This window comes from Pecten maximus, chromosome 19, assembly GCF_902652985.1.
Source record: "Pecten maximus chromosome 19, xPecMax1.1, whole genome shotgun sequence".
Taxonomy (NCBI): domain Eukaryota; kingdom Metazoa; phylum Mollusca; class Bivalvia; order Pectinida; family Pectinidae; genus Pecten; species Pecten maximus.
In genome coordinates this window covers 22,774,332-22,798,888 of record NC_047033.1, presented here as the reverse complement: position 1 = coordinate 22,798,888, position 24,557 = coordinate 22,774,332, and the positions used below count along the sequence as shown (strand labels likewise).

General features: G+C 37.1%; 1 protein-coding gene across 2 annotated transcripts in view; it reads left to right on the top strand.

Moving 5' to 3' along the window:
• The first annotated feature begins 3,260 nt into the window (after positions 1–3,260).
• The window catches only part of LOC117317554 (BDNF/NT-3 growth factors receptor-like), a 184,206-nt gene continuing 162,909 nt past the window's right edge, over positions 3,261–24,557 (top strand). The window contains exon 1 of one of the 2 annotated variants that reach the window (XM_033872376.1): positions 3,261–3,606. In XM_033872376.1, the coding sequence (XP_033728267.1) occupies positions 3,582–3,606 (25 nt within the window). In that variant the 5' untranslated portion in view covers positions 3,261–3,581. The remainder of the gene's footprint in view (positions 3,607–24,557) is intronic. The other variant, XM_033872375.1, reaches the window with a different exon arrangement.

Genomic DNA, 24,557 nt, shown 5'->3' with positions numbered 1-24,557 from the left:
TCAATTCACGGCTGTGAAAGGACAGGGGAAAATACATTCCTGCCGAGTGCCCCGACAGGAATCGAACCCGGGTCTCCGACTTGATAGCCACGGCTCTACCTCCTGAGCCAAAACAGCATGCCCCGTCAGCTGAGTGACAGAGACCGTATTTAACATTATGCACAAGCCACACCGACCCGTTCCTTTTACACTGTTAAATACATTTAATTGGTCGCATTTACCGACAACCAACAAGAAGAGAAACTTCTTTTCGAAACAATTAACCTATGCAAAATTTTGAATGATCTAAACGATGTCAGAAATGAGTAACCATAGCAACATTTATCATGAATCTATATGTTTCAGTGCACCAATCAATTTTCGTAATGATTTTGTTTCGATGGATGCCCATTTTTTATCACCATTTTATGCCCTTAATGACTTTTACGGTTTTGATGGGCAGTTAGGAATGTACTAACTAACAAAATAAAACGTTTCCAAATGAAAATTGGTAGAATGATTCAGGAAAACACTGGACGTTGTCCACAAAATGGTTGAACACTTCTGATTGGTCTAAATTTAGATGTTGTACAGTTTTCATGAAAATTGGTAATATTGGTGTGGTAGGAAACGATAAACACAGAGGCGAAATCCATTTTGCGATTTCACAATTTACTGGCTTCTAAAAATTCAAGATTTTTTTTCCGTTTTTCACTTACATATGCTTAACAATATAAAATGAAATGCCTGAATTATCTTATTTTGATAGAATTTGGACTGTAGGTATATTATAACACAGCAGGAATTCTATTTCGATATTTAAAAAAAAATATAGGACTTACCTGGTTTCATATATTGTTGGAATTCAGGTGCATAGGTGTTCTGAAGAATACAAAACACATCGACGCCATTTTCGAATTGATATGTTGTCATGGCAGTGCATCTGATTGGTCAAAATTCAGATGATGTATGATTTTCCCGAAATTTTTTACATGGGGTTTTGGAGGGATGCTTAACTCAGTCACAACGGTTTCGAAAAAAGAAAACAGGCATTTGATTGGTTAACATGTAAATATTGTCACACTTTGATGGACCTTGGTATGTAGATGATTGATGATACTACAAATATGTTGCGACTTCAATTTCTGGGTTAAACAAATGGTCGCCATTTGCTAGCGTCTTCTGATTAGATGATTTTTTTAGGTTCGATTTCAATATGATACTGTTTTAAGTATCAGGACTATAGAAACGATATTATGGATTCTTAAAGCGTCATTAGCAACTGTGGGTGTAGATTGGGGGACTTCAGTATCGGGTCTGGTTGTAATTTTATGATTATCCGAGTGAAAACGACACAAAGTAACATATTTTTTAAGTTCATTTAGTCAGCTTGAGAGTCATGTCGCTGAATACTGGAAACATAGTTCCCCCTATTTCACCCTATGACTTTTATGAATATAAAAGTTTTAGGTTATTCGTATGACCAAATGCTCTGGCTGTTTCTACAATTTTCAATAGCTGACCGTTTTATGTATAATATTTCTGAAAATTATAATCATTATATTAACGGCCCATCAACACTCAACAAGTCAAACATCAAACCAAGCTAAATATGTAACAATATCTATTAGAGGTATTGTGGTACACACCGACGGCCTTCAGATGGTTCATACTTTTGCATAATTATGTAAACATATCTAAATATAAGCTTTAAACATGTTCTACTTAAAACAGCAAGATATATAAAAAATAAAAACCGCTAGGCTAGTATTGAGCACAAACTTTGCCATGGTATCCCTCCAAAAATAGTACAAGGCGATGCATCATGGCCAATGTCTCTCAATCAGACTCCTGAGCTGACCTCCGGGACGCATCTTCCTGGCCATAATAGATGAGTGTTGCTGCACAAGTGTCCTTGTGACCCCAGTTGAACTCGTATAACTGACCACTGGAGTTTGAATCGGTCTCTTGACTTCGGCCAGACTAAGGATGTGACCGGTCGAGGACAGTACTTGTATAGGTCAATCATTAATTCGGACCATTCCCGGTGATCAACAAACATCCCCATCTCTTAGTCGGGAGGTAATTGTTTTTGGTCAGCCATATGACGTTGTTTATATTCGACATTCCAATATTTTATGGTTGGCTAACCCCATGGCCTACCATAAAATCTAATATTGTATATATACACGCACGTTACGAACATTTATGATAATTAATGGCGCTGAGTACGCTATCAGTTGTAGTCTCCCATCACATCGGCGTAGGCCGGTCTGGGTCCCTCATTGTTTGTTGACTCCTTCAGCTGAACACGAATTTCTTTACAGCAGTTTTCGGACAATGTGGCTTCGTACGTATGCGATATTTGCGTGAAAACATTATACGTCTAAAGTTTGAGACCATATTAAGAGAAGTGTTACTGATATGCGTCTGGTGATTTAGTAGTAAAAGCGAGTTGATATGTTATTTAAAAAAAGCAATAAACCTGCTTAAGGTTTAACGAATAAAACGATCGTATTATGATATGTAATATTAGTATATTACGTCCGCGAATCATCCACAGATCCACAGGCGTCAGAGTTGAAATTCATAATTGGAATTAGTGTTTATTGGTTGTGATGGCTTTTTGCAGAAATATATGCTTTTTGTTGCCAAAATCATCGGAAATGTGTTTTTAGTACGTCAAGCAACATTCGAAATAGGTCGTTGGCACCAGAAGTCTTTTATTTATTTTTTCATTTTAGATTTTTCATGCCTCTAAAACTGAACAGTTTCTTTAACCTTTTACACAAAAAATCTATATTCTTATTTCTATTCATGGCGAGATAAATATAAGGATACCTGACACACATATATATTCAAAAACAACACTACCTTAAAACTTTGTATGATTTTGCAAATTATTTCGTTTTGCGAAGTTCGGACAGTGAAGTCTTTAAGACTACACATCTGTTTTGTAAATATTGATAGTTCTGTGAGAGTATCCGCTATTAGGCTACACTGAACTATGTAATTGTCTGGAAGATCATACTTACTGAAGTCGGGAAACATACGCCATATGCTGTTGGTCACTGGACAAACTTTATTGATATCAGCGTATAAAAGCAGTTATCATGGGGCAGAACACCGGAGAATTTAACACGTGATCAACAAATCCGAGACTATTATCGCGGCTCGTACATGAACATGATAGGTATCGCATTAATTTATCTCATCTAATATGCATTCAAATAGAAATTTACATGCACCAGAAACAGCGTCTACTTAACCGTGCGATAAGGAGCCGAAGGTGTTGATTCCTGTCTGACAGTTAAGGACATAGGGAGTGGACATGGACGCTCCAATCAATCGCACGTATTACGACATGAAATATGTGTTTTACTGGATGAATTAGCTGTTTAAAATTAGTCAAGTGTATTTGTCTCCTGTGACAGGTTCAGATACATTAATTTGCCGCTAAGGAATAGGATTTGATGCGACACTCATAAGTGACCGGTATTTGATAACACAGGTGTGCGTCATCTAACAGATGTTTCTTTGTATTAATGGAGTGTATACATGTGTGAATAACAGGATACCTAGCCTTGTCTATATAAAGAAACATGAACATCACGGGAAGATCAGAAGGTAAGTGTATTAACACTTATACACCATGACGGTTTTGTTTAGTACATCTTTGTGTTGTTTTACGTCATTTGTTGTAAGGGGATTGGTGTGAGCTGCGTTACCAACTGACTGATTGTTTAATGCCATCATACTGCTAAACCCTGACACAATAGAGTTAAAACATCCCGTCAAATTATACTAAGACGGGCATTATTTGAGCATACTGTAATGCCTTTGCTCAATAATTGTATAGCAAACCAGGTACACTATACAATAAAGCCTACTGTATTTCAATGCATGTTGATCGTAAAAGGCGGCGTAGGCATCTTAAATTGTCCACTTTCCTCACTACTCTGTTTTTCTGTGCTTTGCGTTCTTCTATAGGTGTGTCCTTGACCACCGTCCTCAGCCCTGACTATTGGTACCTTCTTGACCACCGTCCTCAGCCCTGACTATTGGTACCTTCTTGACCACCGTCCTCAGCCCTGACTATTGGTACCTCCTTGACCGCCGTGCACAGCCCTGACTGTGGGTACCTCCTTGACCACCGTCCTCAGCCCTGACAGTGGGTACCTCCTTGACCACCGTCCTCAGCCCTGCCTGTGGGTACCTCCTTGACCACCGTCCTCAGCCCTGACTGTGGGTACCTCCTTTACCACCGTCCTCAGCCCTAAACTGTGGGAACCTTCTTGACCACCGTCCTCAGCCCTGACTGTGGGTACCTCCTTGACCACCGTCCTCAGCCCTGACTGTGGGTACCTCCTTGACCACCGTCCTCAGCCCTGACTGTGGGTACCTCCTTGACCACCGTCCTCAGCCCTGACTGTGGGTACCTCCTTGACCACCGTCCTCAGCCCTGACTGTGGGTACCTCCTTGACCACCGTCCTCAGGCCTGCCTGTGGGTACCTTATTGACCACCGTCCTCAGCCCTGACTATGGGTACCTCCTTGACCACCGTCCTCAGCCCTGACTATTGGTACCTCCTTGACCACCGTCCTCAGCCCTGACTATTGGTACCTCCTTGACCACCGTCCTCAGCCCTGACTGTGGGTACCTCCTTGACCACCGTCCTCAGCCCTGACTGTGGGTACCTCCTTGACCACCGTCCTCAGCCCTGACTGTGGGTACCTCCTTGACCACCGTCCTCAGCCCTGACTGTGGGTACCTCCTTGACCACCGTCCTCAGCCCTGACTGTGGGTACCTCCTTGACCACCGTCCTCAGCCCTGACTGTGGGTACCTTATTGACCACCGTCCTCAGCCCTGACTATTGGTACCTCCTTGACCACCGTCCTCAGTCCTGACTATTGGTATCTCCTTGACCACCGTCTAAAAAAACAACTAGAACTGTTTCCAGGATGGCTGATGAACACTCCCGCAACGACAACTTCATAGTGTACAGACTATTCCCAAAATATTTTTTTTTAAATTCTTAAAGCTTTTCCAAGACAAAATTGTGTTTATTTTATATAGAAGTGGCCAACTGTAACCCCCTATAAATGGGAAAATATGCAAAATCCCTGTAGAGGGAATAACTCTATAATATGCTTACCAGTCCTACAAGATTATAAGAAGGTCCACTGTAAGCTAAGCAAATGCATAGCCGGACAAAATTAAATTGAATTAAATTTTCATACAAAAGGGGCATAACTCTCTGAAAAGTGGTTGAAATGCAAAAATTCTTTCAGGGAGCACATCACTACATTGTACTGATCATTCCAACAAAACTCTAAAAAGATCTGTTGAAAACTGAGTGACTGGATAGCCAGACAATGTTTGTTTAAGGACAGTGTTCGGGGTTTTTTTTAATAGAAGGGGCATGCTTTTCTTAAAAAGGTGTAGTGTTCCAAAATCATTTCAAGGGGCACATCTCCACATTGTACTGGTTATTCCCACACAATTTTGAAAAGATCTGTTGAAAACTGTATGACTGCATAGAACAAATTTAATTTAACTTATGAATAAAAATTACCTCAGGGGCACAACTCCATACCTTACCGGCCATTCCCACAATTTGGCTTTAAATACTCATCAAAAACTTGAAAAAAATGAACAGCCGGATAACATTGTGTTGAAATGTTTTATATAAATGAGCAAAACTATCTAAAAGTTGTTTAGGGGAGGGGGGGGGGGGGGGGGGGGGGGGGGAGTGTTTATTATTTTATTTTCCTTTTTGTTTGGGGGGGGGGGGGGGATGCCGAATTCTTTCAGGGGGGGCATTTCCGGATTATACTGGTCATTCCAAGGACATTTTGAAAAGGTCCGCTTAAAACTGAGCGAATAAATAGCAGAACAAACTTTAGTCAAAGGACAAGGTATAAGAAACTGTTAAATAGACTTGCCTTAAGAGAGGTATTTCAATAGCGAGTCTCGTTCTCCTGGTGCTTTTGTCTCCATACAAATCTAAGTGTTTGCTCATGTTTTACCCCTGTGATATTGATTTTGAGTTAGAATTACGATTTAGTTATTATGTCGGTAAATGTCTGGGTGTTTTGGGTTTTTTTTATCTGTGAATTTGATGTCAACGATAACATATTTGTCTGGAATAAAGAAGGTAAACCTGTCGTTATAAGGGCCCTGAAGAATATGTCGCGTTGGATTACACGTAAAAATACGCTAGACTTTCTACACTGTGGACCCGTTCCCGCCGCCCCTACCTTGTATCATTCCTGTTGGACAGATATGTAAACTAAGTTAATTAATGCATTGTATTAAAATTACCATATTTGGGGATCATCTTATTCCATGCTAAAAAATCCGCCAGACAAAGAAATATTAAAACTACTCATTCATAAAATTCATATTACGTCTCATACACGTAATTAGCCATGGAATACATTAACATTTGTATTGTTATCTGTAGGCTGTTACGCCCACAGCCTTCCCAATATTTACATATTCATTTGTATTGTTATCTGTAGGCTGTTACGCCCACACCCTTCCCAATATTTACATATTCATTTGTATTGTTATCTGTAGGCTGTTACGCCCACACCCTTCCCAATATTTACATATTCATTTGTATTGTTATCTGTAGGCTGTTACGCCCACACCCTTCACAATATTTACATATTCATTTGTATTGTTATCTGTAGACTGTTACGCCCACACCCTTCCCAATATTTACATATTCATTTGTATTGTTATCTGTAGACTGTTACGCCCACACCCTTCCCAATATTTACATATTAATTTGTATTGTTATCTGTAGGCTGTTCCGCCCACACCCTTCCCAATATTTACATATTCATTTGCCTACGGTCGTGCTAACACGTACTATTACCTTACCATGGATTTATTGTTTCGATAAAAAAAATGGCAGTAATATTTCCTTTCTCTGACTCCTAATACCCTGCACCTGGATTACTATAATCCCATCAACAAAGTGAGAGGGTGAACTAGACGCAAGTTGTCCGACCGTTCTTTTCCGAAATTTTTTTAAACAAAAGCTTTTTTGAACCGCCAATTTTTATAGTATATGTGCCCCTTTCAATTATCATTGTGGGCCTAATCTTGTTCGAACAACTCCATCAGTTTTTATCGAATGTTTTTGAACATTTACCTATATAATCATAACACACTGAAGTTGAGATCTTTTACTATGGTTGTAGACTGAAAACTCGTCTTGTTCATCCAAAAAATTCACGGATGTACTCACCACGCCCTAATATCATTCACTTTTTATTACGCCTTTTTGTGGCAGTATTTTTCATTTGCCAATATTCTTACATGGAAACCTGTCCTGCATTTTTTCAGTAGTTTTTTACACGCTTTGCGAAACTAATGTAGTCAGAACAAAGTTTTGAACATTTTCTTACTGTTCTGATCTGCTATATTGCCAATTTATCCAAGTGTTTGGCGCAGAGTGGGAATCGGAGTGAGCTGAAGCGGGGTCATAGGTCAGCAATCCTGGACGTAGTTCTAGTTTTTTTTTACACTATTGATATGATAAGCGGTTCCATTATAACCATCCTGAACGTAAGTTTAAATTCTGCCAAGATTTCAATTGTCGATGTTGACCATGAAGCGCTTCCCCTTCAGGAACTCGTGTAACTATCCTTTTGCTTGACGAAGGACTTCATTATAAACATTTTGTCCTCGTTAATGTTTGATAGACTTGTAAACGCGTAAGTATTCTCTACATTTTAGTCGTAGACGTAAGATTTCTGAAACTTGGCACCCCTGGTAAACCGCCTTAACAGGTCATAGTTATGTAAGGGGTTTTTGTTTTGTTTTTTTTCTTTTAATTGTATGTTAAATGCGTTTTATGAATATTCTAAAATGACGCACATACGACTTTAATTTTTGAAAAATCTGTAAAAGATGCAGTTTACACACCAGTACACAACTGAAAAAGAAAAGGTGTTTTTTTTCAAAAAGTCAATAATCGTCATTCATTAGGCGTTATACGCTGACGGACCAGCTGGACATTAGATTGAATTGCAAAACAGCTGAATCCAATGTGGCGGGAAAGCTGTCAACTACAGGAAGGAGTCAGAATATTGTTTCACAATAACATCATCTTTTTATTCCATTTATGCGTGAAATGTTAAAAAATTACATCATTAATTCACATATTTGTTTGATTTACATCATAGTTAATAAAAAAAAATGTCGTTATAAGGGCAGTAAGCTAGCCTGTAGTATGATATAACCGAGGCAGGGGTCACATAACTTTCTCTTCAGATGTTTCTTAGAAATACAATGTATGTAAACATTGGCAGTGTCTATGCACCCTACGTACACGCAAAGCAGTACATCAGACATGTTCCTTCCCAAAAGATCTGTCTGCAGGAAAAGAAAGTAGAATTTTCCCGTCAATTTTAAGACATGCAATTTCTAGCTTTAATCCCCTCATTTCGTCCGTTGCTCGATCCGGAGTATCATCGACTAAGAGTTTAATGATACTGGGTACTAATTAAATGAAATTAGATTCCATAAATAAGTCGGTTATATAATTAAGTCTGCATATGCTGCCTACATTTTCTTAGTCATTACTTTCTTTAAGTAGTGAACATGTGACATGTCCAATATGAAACATATAGTCGTCTACTAATAAGAGTTCTTACCTTAACATATACAAATTCAATGTTTTATTTCTCGTTTTATGAATATTAGAAAAATGTTGAGAAACATCTATTTTAATGCTGCGAGCCTACGTCAAAATCAATATCATGTCTTAACATAAATCTTGGTCAACACTTGGGCAATCCGAAGCTATCTGAACGTATATCTGAAACCATATACAAGGTGTGAAATAAGGATTGGAAACTAATTAATTGTGCAACCAACGAGATTTTCAAGGATACAACCTAACCCATGTAGGAGTGGATACACTGTATTACACTTTGACACTTTGACAGGGACACCTTACAACTAAGCTGGATGAAGAGCGTGATGATTTCAACTCCCCTGTTGTTCAATTTCATTTCTATATATAGTAACACCGTTACTTCCCCTACCTATGGTACTCATATGTTTTAGTCAATTTGATATTCAAGGATTGTTTTCATTCTCCTGATTTTCACGACGAAAGTCGGCTACTGAACGAAAGATTAACAACACAAGGTTTCGATAGAAATGCAGGTTGCTGAAAAGACATGATAGTTTGATGTTGGACATTATGATATTATTTAGAATTATTCGATTCCATTGTGTTATTTTAAGGTAAAGTCTTATTTTGGGAAAATTACTTAACCCCGAAGTGTCTTAGAACTGCATGGCGAGTTTCGTCAATGAAGCAGAAGACGATACCTTTACCTAAATACTTACCCTGTTATCATTATACTTTTTCAAGTGTCTCCATGCAAAATTTCTGATCATATTTTGACCTCGTTTTCTCCAGTTTGATATAGAATTATGGTTTCATTGCTATATAGATATTCTATATTGTTTTGTTGAGAAAGGTGATAATTGTTTACTGCGAATTCTTTTTGCAGAAGAATGGTGATGTTTCTCGGAAGAATTCTGTTAAGTAGGAATATATTAAAGACAAATGCTGTTCAATGGGTATGTGATTAACATACAGATATAATGTTTAGTGGGTATGTGATGAACATACAGATATAATGTTTAGTGGGTATGTGATGAACATACAGATATAATGTTTAGTGGGTATGTGATGAACATACAGATATAATGTTTAGTGGGTATGTGATGAACATACAGATATAATGTTTAGTGGGTATGCGATGAACATACAGATATAATGTTTAGTGGGTATGCGATGAACATACAGATATAATGTTTAGTGGGTATGTGATGAACATACAGATATAATGTTTAGTGGGTATGTGATGAACATACAGATATAATGTTTAGTGGGTATGTGATGAACATACAGATATAATGTTTAATGTAAACTTTATTTTATTCATTCATTGGTAACACATGAAAAGTAGACACAATCAGAAAAAAAATACAGCATGAAATGGATTCAGAAACAAGTTTTTTAAAAACTTATATTAATCCGTCTCCGTAATGTTTAGTGGGTATGCGATAAACATAGATATATACTGTTTAGTGGGTATGTGATAAACATAGACAAATATAGACATATACTGTTTAGTGGGTATGTGATAAATATACACATATACTGTTTAGTGGGTATGTGATAAATATACACATATACTGTTTAGTGGGTATGTGATAAATATACACATATACTGTTTAGTTTGTATGTGATAAATAGACATATACTGTTTAGTGGGTGTGTGATAAACATAGACATATACTGTTTAGTGGGTATGTGATAAATAGACATATACTGTTTAGTGGGTATGTGATAAACATACACATATACTGTTTAGTGGGTATGTGATAAACATACACATATATTGTTTAGTGGGTATGTGATAAATAAAGACAAATATAGACATATACTGTTTAGTGGGTATGTGATAAATATAGACATATACTGTTTAGTGGGTATGTGATAAATAAAGACATACTGTTTAGTGGGTATGTGATAAACATAGACAAATATAGACATATACTGTTTAGTGGGTATGTGATAAATATAGACATATACTGTTTAGTGGGTATGCGATAAATATACACATATACTGTTTAGTGGGTATGTGATAAACATACACATATACTGTTTAGTGGGTATGCGATAAATAAAGACATATACTGTTTAGTGGGTATGCGATAAATAAAGACATATACTGTTTAGTGGGTATGTGATAAACATACACATATACTGTTTAGTGGGTATGTGATAAACATACACATATATTGTTTAGTGGGTATGTGATAAACATAGACAAATATAGACATATACTGTTTAGTGGGTATGTGATAAACATAGACATATACTGTTTAATGGGTATGTGATAAATATAGACATACTGTTTAATGGGTATGTGATAAATAAAGACATATACTGTTTAATGGGTATGTGATAAACATATTGTTTAGTAGGTATGTGTAATTGTCTGTTGGTGTCCTCTTGACAATACCCTAAAGTGACCCTGGCTGTTGGTATAATCGGGTGCTCGAATACAATATAGTAATATCCAATTATGTTGCTCAGGGGGAATAGAGACGAAGAATATACCTATTTTGTTTTATATTGATTTGAAGTGATCCCTGCAGAAGAGGGAATAGTTTCAGTGTCCTCGTGCTATGGGGACATTTAAACGACCAGCATTCATCTGCTGTCGCCATATTAAGTGGGTCTTTAAAAATCTTTTTCTCTCTTTCCTTCCTGTCCGCTTTTTCTGTTTTGAATCCATTTAATATCCATCCTTGTATGACGCTTGCAGTTATGAGGACAACAAAACCAATACGAAAAAAATATTGATTAGTCTTAACCAAAATGCCCATAATAAATTTTTCATCCTACTATCGTTCATTAATTCAATCTATTTTGAATGTTAAAAGATAATTTTTTAGCATCTTTCATCTTGCTACAAAACATGAGACATCTATTTTAGAGTCACGTTAAACAGACATACCCAATCATTGTTGAAATGTAATAGTGTTTTTTTTCAAAAAACAACTAGTTTACTTTAATACTGGGCACTTGTATAGTGTGGCCACACTGAAATACATTAGCTCTGACATGGCAAAATGACCACCCTATAGGCCACGTTATCTTGACTACGGACGGTCTAATCCTTTCCGACATCACTACAACATATCAGAACATGACAACGTGATCACGAATTGTTGTCGCATCTATAATTACTTAATACAATGATCGAAAGTTTTTGTTTTTTTTTAAATATTCCCGGTGTTATGGAAGCTTATTCATTAATACACACTATTAACCTGATTACAAACATTTAGATTGTATGGAATTGTATAGCAGTCTTAGTACTTCTTTGTTGAGAAATGTTGCCTAGTACATAATTTGAAATCACCATGACGATGGAGGATATGCGTAGGAAGTTTTCTGAATTTAAATGTTCTACTGTCTTTCTATTCTAGTAAAGCATAAAAACATGAAATCAATTTGAATATATAGTTGCAAACGGAAATAGTTAAGGATTAGATTCTTTTTAGTTCTACCTTCGGTCTGGTGTTGTTTTATTTCCTATTACCACACCGAGGTTAATTAAGGACGGTGTCACTGAAAGATGATGATGGTAATAAAAGACGCTGCCGTAGGGTCATCACTACAATGCTACACCTGACACGATCCTTATCATATTAACAACGGATTAATAACTTTTAAACAAACGTAAACAATATAATTAATGTGTTGTTTATAAAGTAAGGGACCCTCCTTGGAATAGTATGGAAACTCTTTACATGAAATCTTAATCAAATAACCGTGTGTATTGGTCCTTTTCTAGTTAACTGACTAAAACAATCATCAACAACATGTCACACAAAATTCACCCTAGACGCTGTCTGACGCTTTTTCGTTAAAGATTCTTGCATTTTTGGACTCAGTTTAAGGTGAAGGGTTTGGGTGTCCTGCTGGGTGTTTAAGGAAGTATTCATTGAGATAGCACTGTACTGTCTACATCAATTGCGCTTTATTACAAGAAGACAATCACAAACAGCTTTGCAAAAACACACACATTCTATTTTTTTCTCGTCCAACTTTTTGTTTCCGCTTAATTTTTTTATCGATGCCGTGGTTCTTTTAGTTTTTGTTTCTAATTTTATTTTAATCCAATTCTTTGGGCTTTGGTCCAGGTCATTTTAACGCTTAGAATAGTTTCTCGTTTGGGAGCGCTCCTATTTTAACGACCAGTATCTGTGCGTCGCTTACAATAGACCATTTACCGTTAAACACTTTTTATTGGATTGCATTGATCTAAAACCTAAAAGAAAAAATATATACTTCAGCAGTATATGTCTGAAACTTGTTTTCAGAAATCTGTAATAAGATTCATCAGTTTGGATATATAAATAAAAAGGTTAACTTGACACAAACAGTATACGTAACAATACGTACGGGTGTCATTGCAACGTTTTAAGACCGACTTGTTTCTTTGTCAAACTCTGACAGACAGTGTGAGCGAAAATCAGGTTTACCTGTACGTCTATGTGACGAAATGGTAACTCTACATTATCGCTCGATGGGACATTTCGTCTGTCTATATTGAGTGTATTTATCAACTGTACCGAATACGCAATGCCACAGTAGTGCTAGGCACAAATGACTACGAAAGCAAAGTTTAGTTTGGTTTGGTTTATTTTGTTTAACGTCCTATTAACAGCTTGGGTCATATAAGGACGGCCTCCCGTGCGTGCGGCATGCATGCATGTGGTGAGTGCGTATGTGTTTTAGGAGACTGCGGTATGTTCATGTTAAGTGTCCTTGTGATAGGCCGGAACTTTTGCCGATTTATAGTGCTACCTCACTGGAGCATAATGCCGAAGATGCCCAGTAGGACACCGAAAGCAAAGTCAAGTGAAGAAACTGCAAAAAGAAAATGATTGAACTTTTGACTAAACTCAGAGATGAGTCGCACATTACTGACAAGTAATACAAGTTCCTTTACCCGAAATCAGAAGCTATCCCTAGATTATATTGCACTCCTTAAATATAAAAACCGGGTCACCCATTGCGTTTTATAGTGGACTACATGATCGATTGGTTACAATTTGTCACAATTCATTGGTAGGAACAACAGAATACCATGTCAAGACTTTTTATCACCTAGTATCAAACTTCGAGAATGTCATCATTGAAGAAGAGGACATTTTAATTCCCACGACATTGTCTCACTTTTCACCAACACACCAGTACAGGAGGCGATCAGCATCATCTGACAGAGGCTAACAGCATATAAGGCACTAAGAAAGAGAACAAACTTGTCAGTAGACAGCATCATTGAGCTTCTGACCTTTTACCATAGTCGCGAATTTATTCATGAATCATGTCAAACAGATGTAGGCAACATCCGAGAAATAATTTAAAAGGGAGCTGTGTAGGGCTTTGCAGATCACCTGAAACAAGTGGATGAAAACAACTCCATCAAATTTACCCACGAGGAGGAAAGGGAAGGATTGGTAATTGGTATACAGAAAGCCCGCACACAACGACAATATTTAGCTTTCAACTTCCAGCATCTGTTTCACCAAAAACATGTTTTGCTTACAAACCTGCACAGATGCAACAACATCATCAAGGCACAGTATGACAGATACAGAAAAGGTCAACATATCAAAGATGCCCTTACCCGTTGTAGCTACCCCGATTGGCCAATCAACAAAGGGAAAAGTGTGCTACAAGAAAAAACAGAAGAAGAAAAAGCCAGAAAAGATCCTAATCTAACCAAATACAAAGGATTGGTTACTCTACTTATGTGAAAAGAGGACATCTGGGGCGTTCTCAAGAGTGATGAGAAAACACAATCAGCACCCCGATTAGACCATTAACAACACAGACAGTTACTATTACACCCAAAAGACAAGACATTCAGGACGAAACAGAGGTAGTATACCAAATTACATGTAAGATCTGTCAGCTTTCAGAGAAAGGAGAAACGGGTAGAACATTCGGAACACAACTCAAAGAACATCAAAAAGACGTGGAAAAAATTATCATCACCACTTTCACACGAAAACATCTACAACCAAGTATATCGGCATTGACAGACCATGCTAACACCTACAATCACATCATTGATTGGGAAAATGTATAAATAGTGGGAAAAGAACAAAACGCAAAATACAAGACAAATCGAAGAAGCCATCAAAACTAGGAAAGACATGAACCGAAAGGAGGGGGCTAACCAAAGCAGGACAGGGGAATATGCCTACATCCGATCAGTAGCCTATTGGGTAGAGTGTGTATATACACACGAAATTATGTCCCATCGAGCGACAATATATAGTTACCATTTTGTAACAAAGGCTTACATGTTAACATGATTTCATTCGCACAGTCAGAGCTTGACAAGAGTCCGGTCGGTCTTGAAACTCTGCAACGACACTCGTACGCAATGTTGTTATGCATACTAATTCTGTAAAGAGAAGCATTGCATATATTGTTTTCGAAAATGAAAACATATACATGTACAATTATTTGAACAATCTAAAATATGTTGATCTGTACCACAAGAAATAAGTTACCATAGCCATATTTTCATTTTAAACTATATATGTGAATGTATTTATATTTGTTTAACATTGTATCATTTTCTGTTCATGTTTACTAATCTTTTTTCACTGATGGTCTTTCCAGTGATGATGTTAATAGTATTTACTAGCTGGTGTTAAAAGTATTAACTTACTAACTAGCTGGTGTTAAAAATATGAACTAACTAACTAGCTGGTGTTTTGATGGAGTGTTAATAGTATTAACTAACTAACTAGCTGATGTTTTGATGGAGTGTTAATAGTATTAACTAAGTAACTAGATGGTGTTTTGATGGGGTATTAAAAGTTTTCCCGGTGAATACTCCGTCAAAAATAGTGATACCTTTTCGTATGGGGTGCATTTTTACTCTCATAATTTTCCTCTAACCATCAAAATAGATGGTCAAAAACCAAAATATCATGCTTTATGCAAACAGTGTTCATTTTAGCGGGGTGTGAGGGATACTCACGATTACGTCTACAAAATCTCAATGACAATGATTCAAGGGTTTATGAGAAAAAGTAGAAAATGTAAAAAGGTTGCGGGCGCACGGCCAAGGACAAAGAGCTATTGGAATAACAGGCGCTCGCATAGAAAACGTAGCAACTCCGCCACGAGCGAAACGGCACCCCGCCTCTCGACTAAAGATATATTTATTCAAACTGACACGTCACATACATGTACTATATACAACAATCATCAAGAAACATTCATCTTTAACAGACCTTGTCTTTAACTACGATTTTGTATCCCCTACACATAATAATCCGTAAAACAATTGCCTAATTCCTCCTTTAGGACACGATTTTACAAAGTGCTCCCTCAGCCTGTCCTGTCAAATAAGTCACCTGATAGTTCGTCTCAGGGGACCTAAAATCTGCATGTGTTTGTTTGTTTTTTTCTGATTTCAGCTTATTCCTCCTTATACATGTAGATTAAATAACCCTGTGAAATGACAGTGTTGACATTTGCTTGTGGTGATTCCAATGAATTCTTGATGAAAGCATCTTAATCTGAATGAATTCATATACTACTCCACATAATTTAGTGTAATTTGTATGCAGTTTGAATGACCATCAAATAAGTGCTGATCTGTGTAAAACTACTACAAACATAATTGACATAGGGGCAAGATGATGCGTTATATATTAGTAGCCCGGGGCCATTTCTTTAGATAACAATTATGAAAAACATAAACGATATGATGACATTAAAATGGATAATGGGGCGATTGACCGATTGTTTGCATGACATTCGATAAAGTTTGCAAACGGAAATGACCTTGGCCCATATATATGGTATCACTGGTCAATTTTGTTAAACTCCTATTTATGATCTACTTTTTCTGTGTTGATGAGCCGCTAAGAGCATTATTATAACAAACAATATTAAAAAAGAAATGACTTTGGCCCATATTCAATGTCAAATCTGTTACAACATTCAAATGATTTCTTCTTCATGATTAACTAGAATCAAGATAAACACTAAATTTCTTCTGCTTAACTGCTGGGATGATGTAAAGTGTTATTACATTGACCGATTTTCAAGGTAAGAGAGTTAAAATTTGTTGAAGCATAGGATCTGGATCTGTTGATAAACTATATGGCAGAATGGCAGAGAATCGAGACTTGAATACCAGGTGATTGATACAGATTGTGCCTTTTGTTTTTGAATTGGTTTTGGTTTACTTTGATTTATTGATGTTTAACGTTTCATCAACAGCTAAAGTCCATTGATGACGGCCTCCCATGCGTGAGACATACATGCGTGTTACGAGTGCGAACAAATGTACGTGTATTTTGGGAGGCTAAGGTATTTTCGTGTAAAGTCTTCTAGTGATAGTCCGGAATTTTTGCCGGTGTATAGAACTACTTCACTGATGTATACTGCCGAAGAGACCCAGCAGGACACCCCTGACGTCTGGGTTCTTATCCCTGGCCGAAACATACAAGAGTCTAAAAATGGAAGTTACTACTCCTGCTTAGCACTTGTGGAGTGAGTCGACTAGTTCTCCCATCTCAGGATAATGTGACCGGGTCAGTTTCCCTGTTGGATTTCTTCTACTTATGCAAGTGGCCGATATCGATCTGCCTGCGCCTAAACACTTTGGCAATGTTTTTATTATTATTATTCTCTGTTCCGCCCATCTTCACGCCTGTTTTCTGTTTTGTGTCTTCCTCGACACCCATCCTTCAATGACTTTTGTGGTAACGGGGACTTCAGCAACAATAAAAAACAACTTTTTTTACAGTTAAATGTCATTTTATATCCAGAAGCTTATTTAACTATCTATGGCGTTATGCCTACATTTGATAGTTCATCTGGCGCCTTGGATCGGGTAGATGGCTACCATTTCGTTCCTCTCGGATAATTTCGGAAAGAACAATACTTTGGATTAGCACATGTCAATTTACTGATGAGCAAAGTATGATGCCAATGGTTTCGTTGTCGCTTGGTAAATTAAGATACCGAAAACACGAAAGTATTCTCACGTCATATCTTAACAATAAATGCTTGTTTATCCAAAGGTCAAAACTATCGTCATCTTTAAATTCAAACTTGTAATGTTATGATACTTTAATCAGCGAAGAAAATAAGCGATTTTTTCAGCTTTAAAACCATGTTGTGTTCACAAACGCATACATAAATGAATATTTGAATTTTAAAAATCTATCTCCGTGCTATCTCTATTTGTTATTTTCCTCCCCTGGTTCAGAATTTCTCGGTCAGGTAATGATTAATTGTCATTCGTTTATTAAGAAAATGACACGTGTTTTTATTCAACAGCATAATCAATTTCTTACGATATATTGTCTCCATTTCCCACTCTGCGGTGAATTCCCGGAAATGCTTCAATAAATGTGACAGTGCTCCGCAGACAATTCGTCTAATGTTGCCAATTTCAGAGTGTCTGACCGGCTGTGTACATGTCATTACACAGTTGTCTTCTCTGTTTGAGATCGTTTTAATTAAGTTGCTTTCTACAACTCTCTTAACAGACACAAATAAAACAGCATAAGATAAAACATGCTGGCCTTAGTTTTCTTGTCTTTTGTTTCCTCGGGTAGCATTAGACAATAAGATGATACCCTATTTGTTTATTCGGGTACCATTGGGTAATAAGATGATTCTCTACTTGTTTCCTCAGGTAACATTAGACAATAATATGGTTCGCTACTTTTTTTTTCTTCTTTTTTTAAGTAGTCTCTTCCTTAATTACCTTAATGTTTAGACAAGACGTAAGAAATGGACAGGTAAAACCATTATAATGAAATTTAGCGCATTGCATTGATCTTCACCCCACAGAAGACTGAAATCCTAATTTGAAACGGTTACCATCAACAAACCTCTTGATTATCTGAAAGTCTTCGGTCTATTCAACACGATTGTATCACAATGCCCAATTACGGTTTTATCTATGTATGGATATGCGAGCGTATGCTTGATATTGTGTAGGGTATGTTGACGTCGATCTTTCACATGTTTGGTCGGTCTGATTATTTCACAATTACCACAAATGTATTACAAATTACTGCCAAATACTACCACAAGTATTCCTAAGTTAGTGTTAAAAAGCGTCCCATGCATGACGTATAATGTCAAAAGGATGTAAGAGAATTACATGCATATAATTCTGTACCTCAGTTATTTCTGATGCCGAATGCAATATCACGTACATGTTATCCAACGTACATCGTATGATATCACGAGTACGACGAACTATCTAACAGGATTGTCAACTTATGCCTACAGTGACAGTCACAAATGTACATCAGTGTCGCATATATTTGATATAAAGTTCTAAGTCCGTAGTACAATGTAAGAAGTTGTTGTAAAGCCATGAGTCCTAGATGCAATGTCATACGTACTAGATATATTGTCATACGTACTAGATATATTGTCATACGTACTAGATATATTGTCATACGTACTAGATATATTGTCATACGTACTAGATATATTGTCATACGTACTAGATGTAATACAATACGTACTAGATATAACGCCATACGTATTTAATGTAGTGTCATAAGTTCTAGATGTATGTCATAAGTTCTAGATATAGTGTAATACGTGCTTTATGTAATGTCATAAGTTCTAGATATAGTGCAATACGTGCTTTATGTAATGCCATACGTACTAGATGTAATGCCATACGTACTAGATGTAATGCCATACGCACTAGATGTAATGCCATACGTAATAGATGTAATGCCATACGTACTAGATGTAATGCCATACGTACTAGATGTAATGTCATACGTACTAGATGTAATGCCATACGTAATAGATGTAATGCCATACGTACTAGATGTAATGCCATACGCACTAGATGTAATGCCATACGTAATAGATGTAATGCCATACGTACTAGATGTAATGCCATACGTACTAGATGTAATGTCATACGTACTAGATGTAATGCCATACGTACTAGATGTAATGCCATACGTACTAGATGTAATGCCATACGTACTAGATGTAATGCCATACGTACTAGATGTAATGCCATACGTACTAGATGTAATGCCATACGTACTAGATGTAATGCCATACGCACTAGCTGTAATGCCATACGTACTAGATGTAATGCCATACGTACTAGATGTAATGCCATACGTACTAGATGTAATGCCATACGCACTAGCTGTAATGCCATACGTACTAGATGTAATGCCATACGCACTAGATATAATGTCATACGTACTAGATATAATGTCATACGTACTAGATGTAATGCCATACGTAATAGATGTAATGTCATACGTACTAGATGTAATGCCATACGTACTAGATGTAATGCCATACGTAATAGATGTAATGCCATACGCACTAGCTGTAATGCCATACGTACTAGATGTAATGCCATACGCACTAGATATAATGTCATACGTACTAGATATAATGCCATACGTTCTAGATGTAATGCCCTACATACTAGATGTAATGCCATACGTTCTAGATGTAATGCCCTACATACTAGATATAATGCCATACGTACTAGATGTAATGCCATACGTTCTAGATGTAATGTCATACGTACTAGATGTAATGCCATACGTAATAGATGTAATGCCATACGTACTAGATGTAATGCCATACGTTCTAGATATAATGCCATACGTTCTAGATGTAATGCCACACGTGCTAGATGTAATGCCATACGTTCTAGATGTAATGCCATACGTACTAGATGTAATGCCACACGTGCTAGATGTAATGCCACACGTGCTAGATGTAATGCCATGCGTACAAGATATAGTGTCACACGTACTAGATATAATTTCATAAGTACTAGATGTGATACCATACGTGTTAGATGTAGCATCACAAGTACGATATGTAACGCCATAAGTACTAAGTGAAAGAATCGGCTGCTACAAGCAGCGAGGTATATACTATCTAAAGTACTGGATGTCACGAGTTCGTCAATTCGTGACATTATAATAAGGTAAAATGTCACAAATGTTTGATAATATGTCATAAGTACATGGCATAATGTCACAAACAGAACAGATATTGTCACAAGTACCTCAGACACCTTCCACACCTACAAGGTTTCTATGTTTTATTGATATCACACTGACTCACTATCGTATGTAACAAGAGGTCATATATATATAATAACAATGACACAGGACGTAAAGTTATACAATGTCTCAAAATTTTATGAAAAACATATTTGTGATAATTACTAAGAACATTAAACAATGGAGGAGCACTGTTTGATACAAAAATTAATTTAGAATCAATTTACTTAATTTTCTAAAAATCTACAAAATTTTATATAGACTTTAATATAAATTGAACCCACTTATACCATCTACGCGCGTGTGCAAGAAACCCCACCTCATATGATTAGAGGACAAATAAGACAAAAGACGCCTTTATCTCAATAACACACACACACACACTGCCTAGGCAGCTTAAGTAAAATACGACCTCTTTGTTACACCACAGATCACTTTCTCCACGACTTCTTGTTTTCCTGTCAAACCAAACGCTTCATACGACTAACTTGTTACATTACTTGCTAATCTATCGATCGGTCAGCACAGTAACAGCGTGCATCCACTACTCCTTGTGTTGACAGCGACAACTTTTACAGTAACCGGTATCTTGGTGAAATTATTTCTGCACAAACTCACTTATACACTGTAACTAGGACATACAACACCGAGACCCCTAATTATAACAAGCCCTTTCACCGAAACTATACCCAGAAAACCTTTATCGTAATTGGAAAATAAGTTTACTTCATTTGTATGCATCATAAATTAGCACTGCTGTTATACAAGAGAGTAGAAGAATTCATAGAGATTAACTAATGAGCTTGACATTCACAAAAACGTCCCACTCCTGAAGAGTGTCGGGGGATTCATGCCAATTTACCTGTAACATGACACTTTGGTGACCCATTAGATGACCCTAATTAGTTCGGTACCGTCCTAAAATAACATTATTTTGATTACGTCATTGACAACCAAACTAATTCACAGTTAATATATACATACAAACGATGTGTTCACGGCCGAGTAGTGTCGCACAGACAAAAGTGTGTCACGATCTATCTGTGTGTGGTATGATAGATACTTCAATGAGAGTGTGGATCTATATAATGTTGATGTAGTCTGTTTACGGAGTGCGGATCTATATAATGTTGATGTAGTCTGTTCACGGTGTACGGACCTATATAATTTTGATGTAGTCTGTTTACGGAAGAGTAAGAGCCGTTCCAAAGAAGAAATGGCGTCCTATTAAAAGTAAATTGCAGTCATTTTGAAAACTGACGGCACGCGATATTTTATGGTTAACCTTTCATTTATTCCGGAAGAAACAAATTCTATATAATTATATGACTTCATAACTAGTTAGAGTGTACTATGTTGTATGTGTCGTTGTAAGACTTTTTGTAATATGTTGTAAGTGTCGTTGTACATTTTGTAAGACTATTTGTAATATGTTGTATGTGTCGTTGTAGGACTATTTGTAATATGTTGTATGTGTCGTTGTAAGACTTTTTGTAATATGTTGTATGTGTCGTTGTAAGACTATTTCATTTACATTTCAACAAACTGCAGGATTCAAATAATACTGATTTTGTTAATCTTTTTTTTAGTTATCGTTCATCTCTTGAATTTGCGATTGAATTCATATTTTATTTATATTCTAAAATAACTGGAAAGCATTATTATCGCTTCAAGTACGGAACTTCAACTAAACACTAAGGAATAATAAGTAATCTTTGTTTTGATATGTGGAATATACTAAAACAGAAATAGAAATAATAAGTAGCCTCACTTTGTTTTAATATGTGGAATATACTAAAATCAGTGTTTCTCCTATTCAATACATGAGGACTGTGTTCTTCCGTATCAGTGCTGTGCATGTAGTTTGATGTGGGTGCAATGCACGACTTTGTAGTGCTACCTCGCTGAAGCACACTTCCGAACGTATCCAGCAGGACATTCTGACAACAGGCGAACCAGTCGTCCCACTATCGAAAAGCTAAGCGTTGTGTCGACCACGAGACAGAACCCAAAGTCTTCATCACAGGGGCGACCGCTAAACGAAAGGCCAACATAGTCTGTGACGTAAATGAGTTCGTAAAATGCTTACAGTTGTCCAAGCCTGCAACACATTGCACGTTTGAAACGATATCTTTCTATCAATAAAGGAATATTTCACTTACATAAAGAATTACGAGAACGCTAAACACTGCAGGTTATGTATATGTAAGGGGAGTCTGCTCCAAATTTCATGGACACTCGCTCCAGATCACGGTATTTTTTATGTCATTTGCCCTCCATTGAACACGAGTTTTAAGCACCTTCCAAACATTTGCTGTAATATTAATATCAGGGTTATGTGAGACTGCGGCGACGTGTTTAAATCGTTCTCCTGTTAACATTTGAGATATGACAAGCGGTCACTTACCGATGACATTCATCAATATTAGAAAAGTGTTTGTCGCTGTTCATATTCCCGTTTATAGTTTTGAGGGTTCCTATGCAAAAGCAGAAAATACAACCCCAAAACAAAGTAGATGCACGGCAGTTTGTCTCTAAGTCACCTCGCAAACCGAGACTTTCCGAGAGGACGCTTTTCGGATTTCCTCCAAACATACACATTCCCGTCGCTTCAAATCACAATCTTAGTTTTACCAGTAAATATAAGAGATGACAATGGTTATTTACTGACGATTATGATTTCTGTCTGAAATATCCGGTTATTTTCCCTCTATCCACCGGAGAAATGAGATTGATCTCTCATAACCTTGCGACGACAATCGTCTGTGAACTGTTCTTGTCGATAAATTACATACTGTTCTAGCATGAAATCTAGCCGTTTCGTCCTTCAGAGTCTGACGACGGTTGTTTTAGTGCTCCGAAAAAGATTCCCGTCGTCGAGCCGAGATGTCCGCTACCATTTTGACGTGAATTATCTGTCACCCTTTTCCGAAAACGTTTCAGAAATCCCTGGATCGTTCGATTGATAATTTCAGTTAAATTATCAATTTTGATAACTTGATAAACCTTCATTTTACATATATACATGTATTTCTGTCTGATTTATAGTCAATTCATCACCGTACGGATCCATGTTAAACAGACGACAGGCTGTTTACGAAAGGGAAATAATCGGATTTAATAAGCAATTTCAGAGTTAGTCTCCCCTTGCGAGCTCTAGAGAAAGGGTGGTAAATACACTTCTAATGTGCCGCTTGTTAGGGCCAGAAAAATATATATACTGCGAATAATGCTGAGCACAGTAAATTAAAGGTATTAGCTTGATTCCACTCAGACTTGCATAACACATCGCGTTGTACTTGTAGTTACAGCCATCTATCATAAAGAGATTTAAACAATATTGATATCTGTTAATCTTGACAAACTGGTACACAAAACGATATTAAAATATAAACGATTTTATGAAAGCTTCCTAAGTATCTCGTATATGTTGGTAACATCCAGTAAGGGAACAATGTTGGGTCGGTGCTCGTCTCGTTGGGTTTCCCGTCCAAAAAATGATGCGATTTGCAAGAAAATCGGGGGCCAGTCACGATCAATGGGGACTATTCATATTTTGCCTGTTTGGCAGCGAAAAGAACTTAACACCTTCCATCTATGGATATTTGAAGAATATATTCCGATTCCACTTTGCCGCATTGCAGCCCGCCACACAGCAGAAATGTGCCAATACCATGGCGTTACACAGAGACCACAGCTTGGCTTTCCGATTCAAGCCTTACATCCCACGTGTTTGCATGTTACCTTCCCAAACAACAGAGGTATCCCAGTGGTGATAACTCCTGCGGATCTCGTTAGTCAGAACTCGGAAATTGTCTATTGTATGCAAAGCAACAATAGTGCTGTTACAACTTTCAGAGCGCCCATTAAAATGCCTAAACAATATGGCGGCC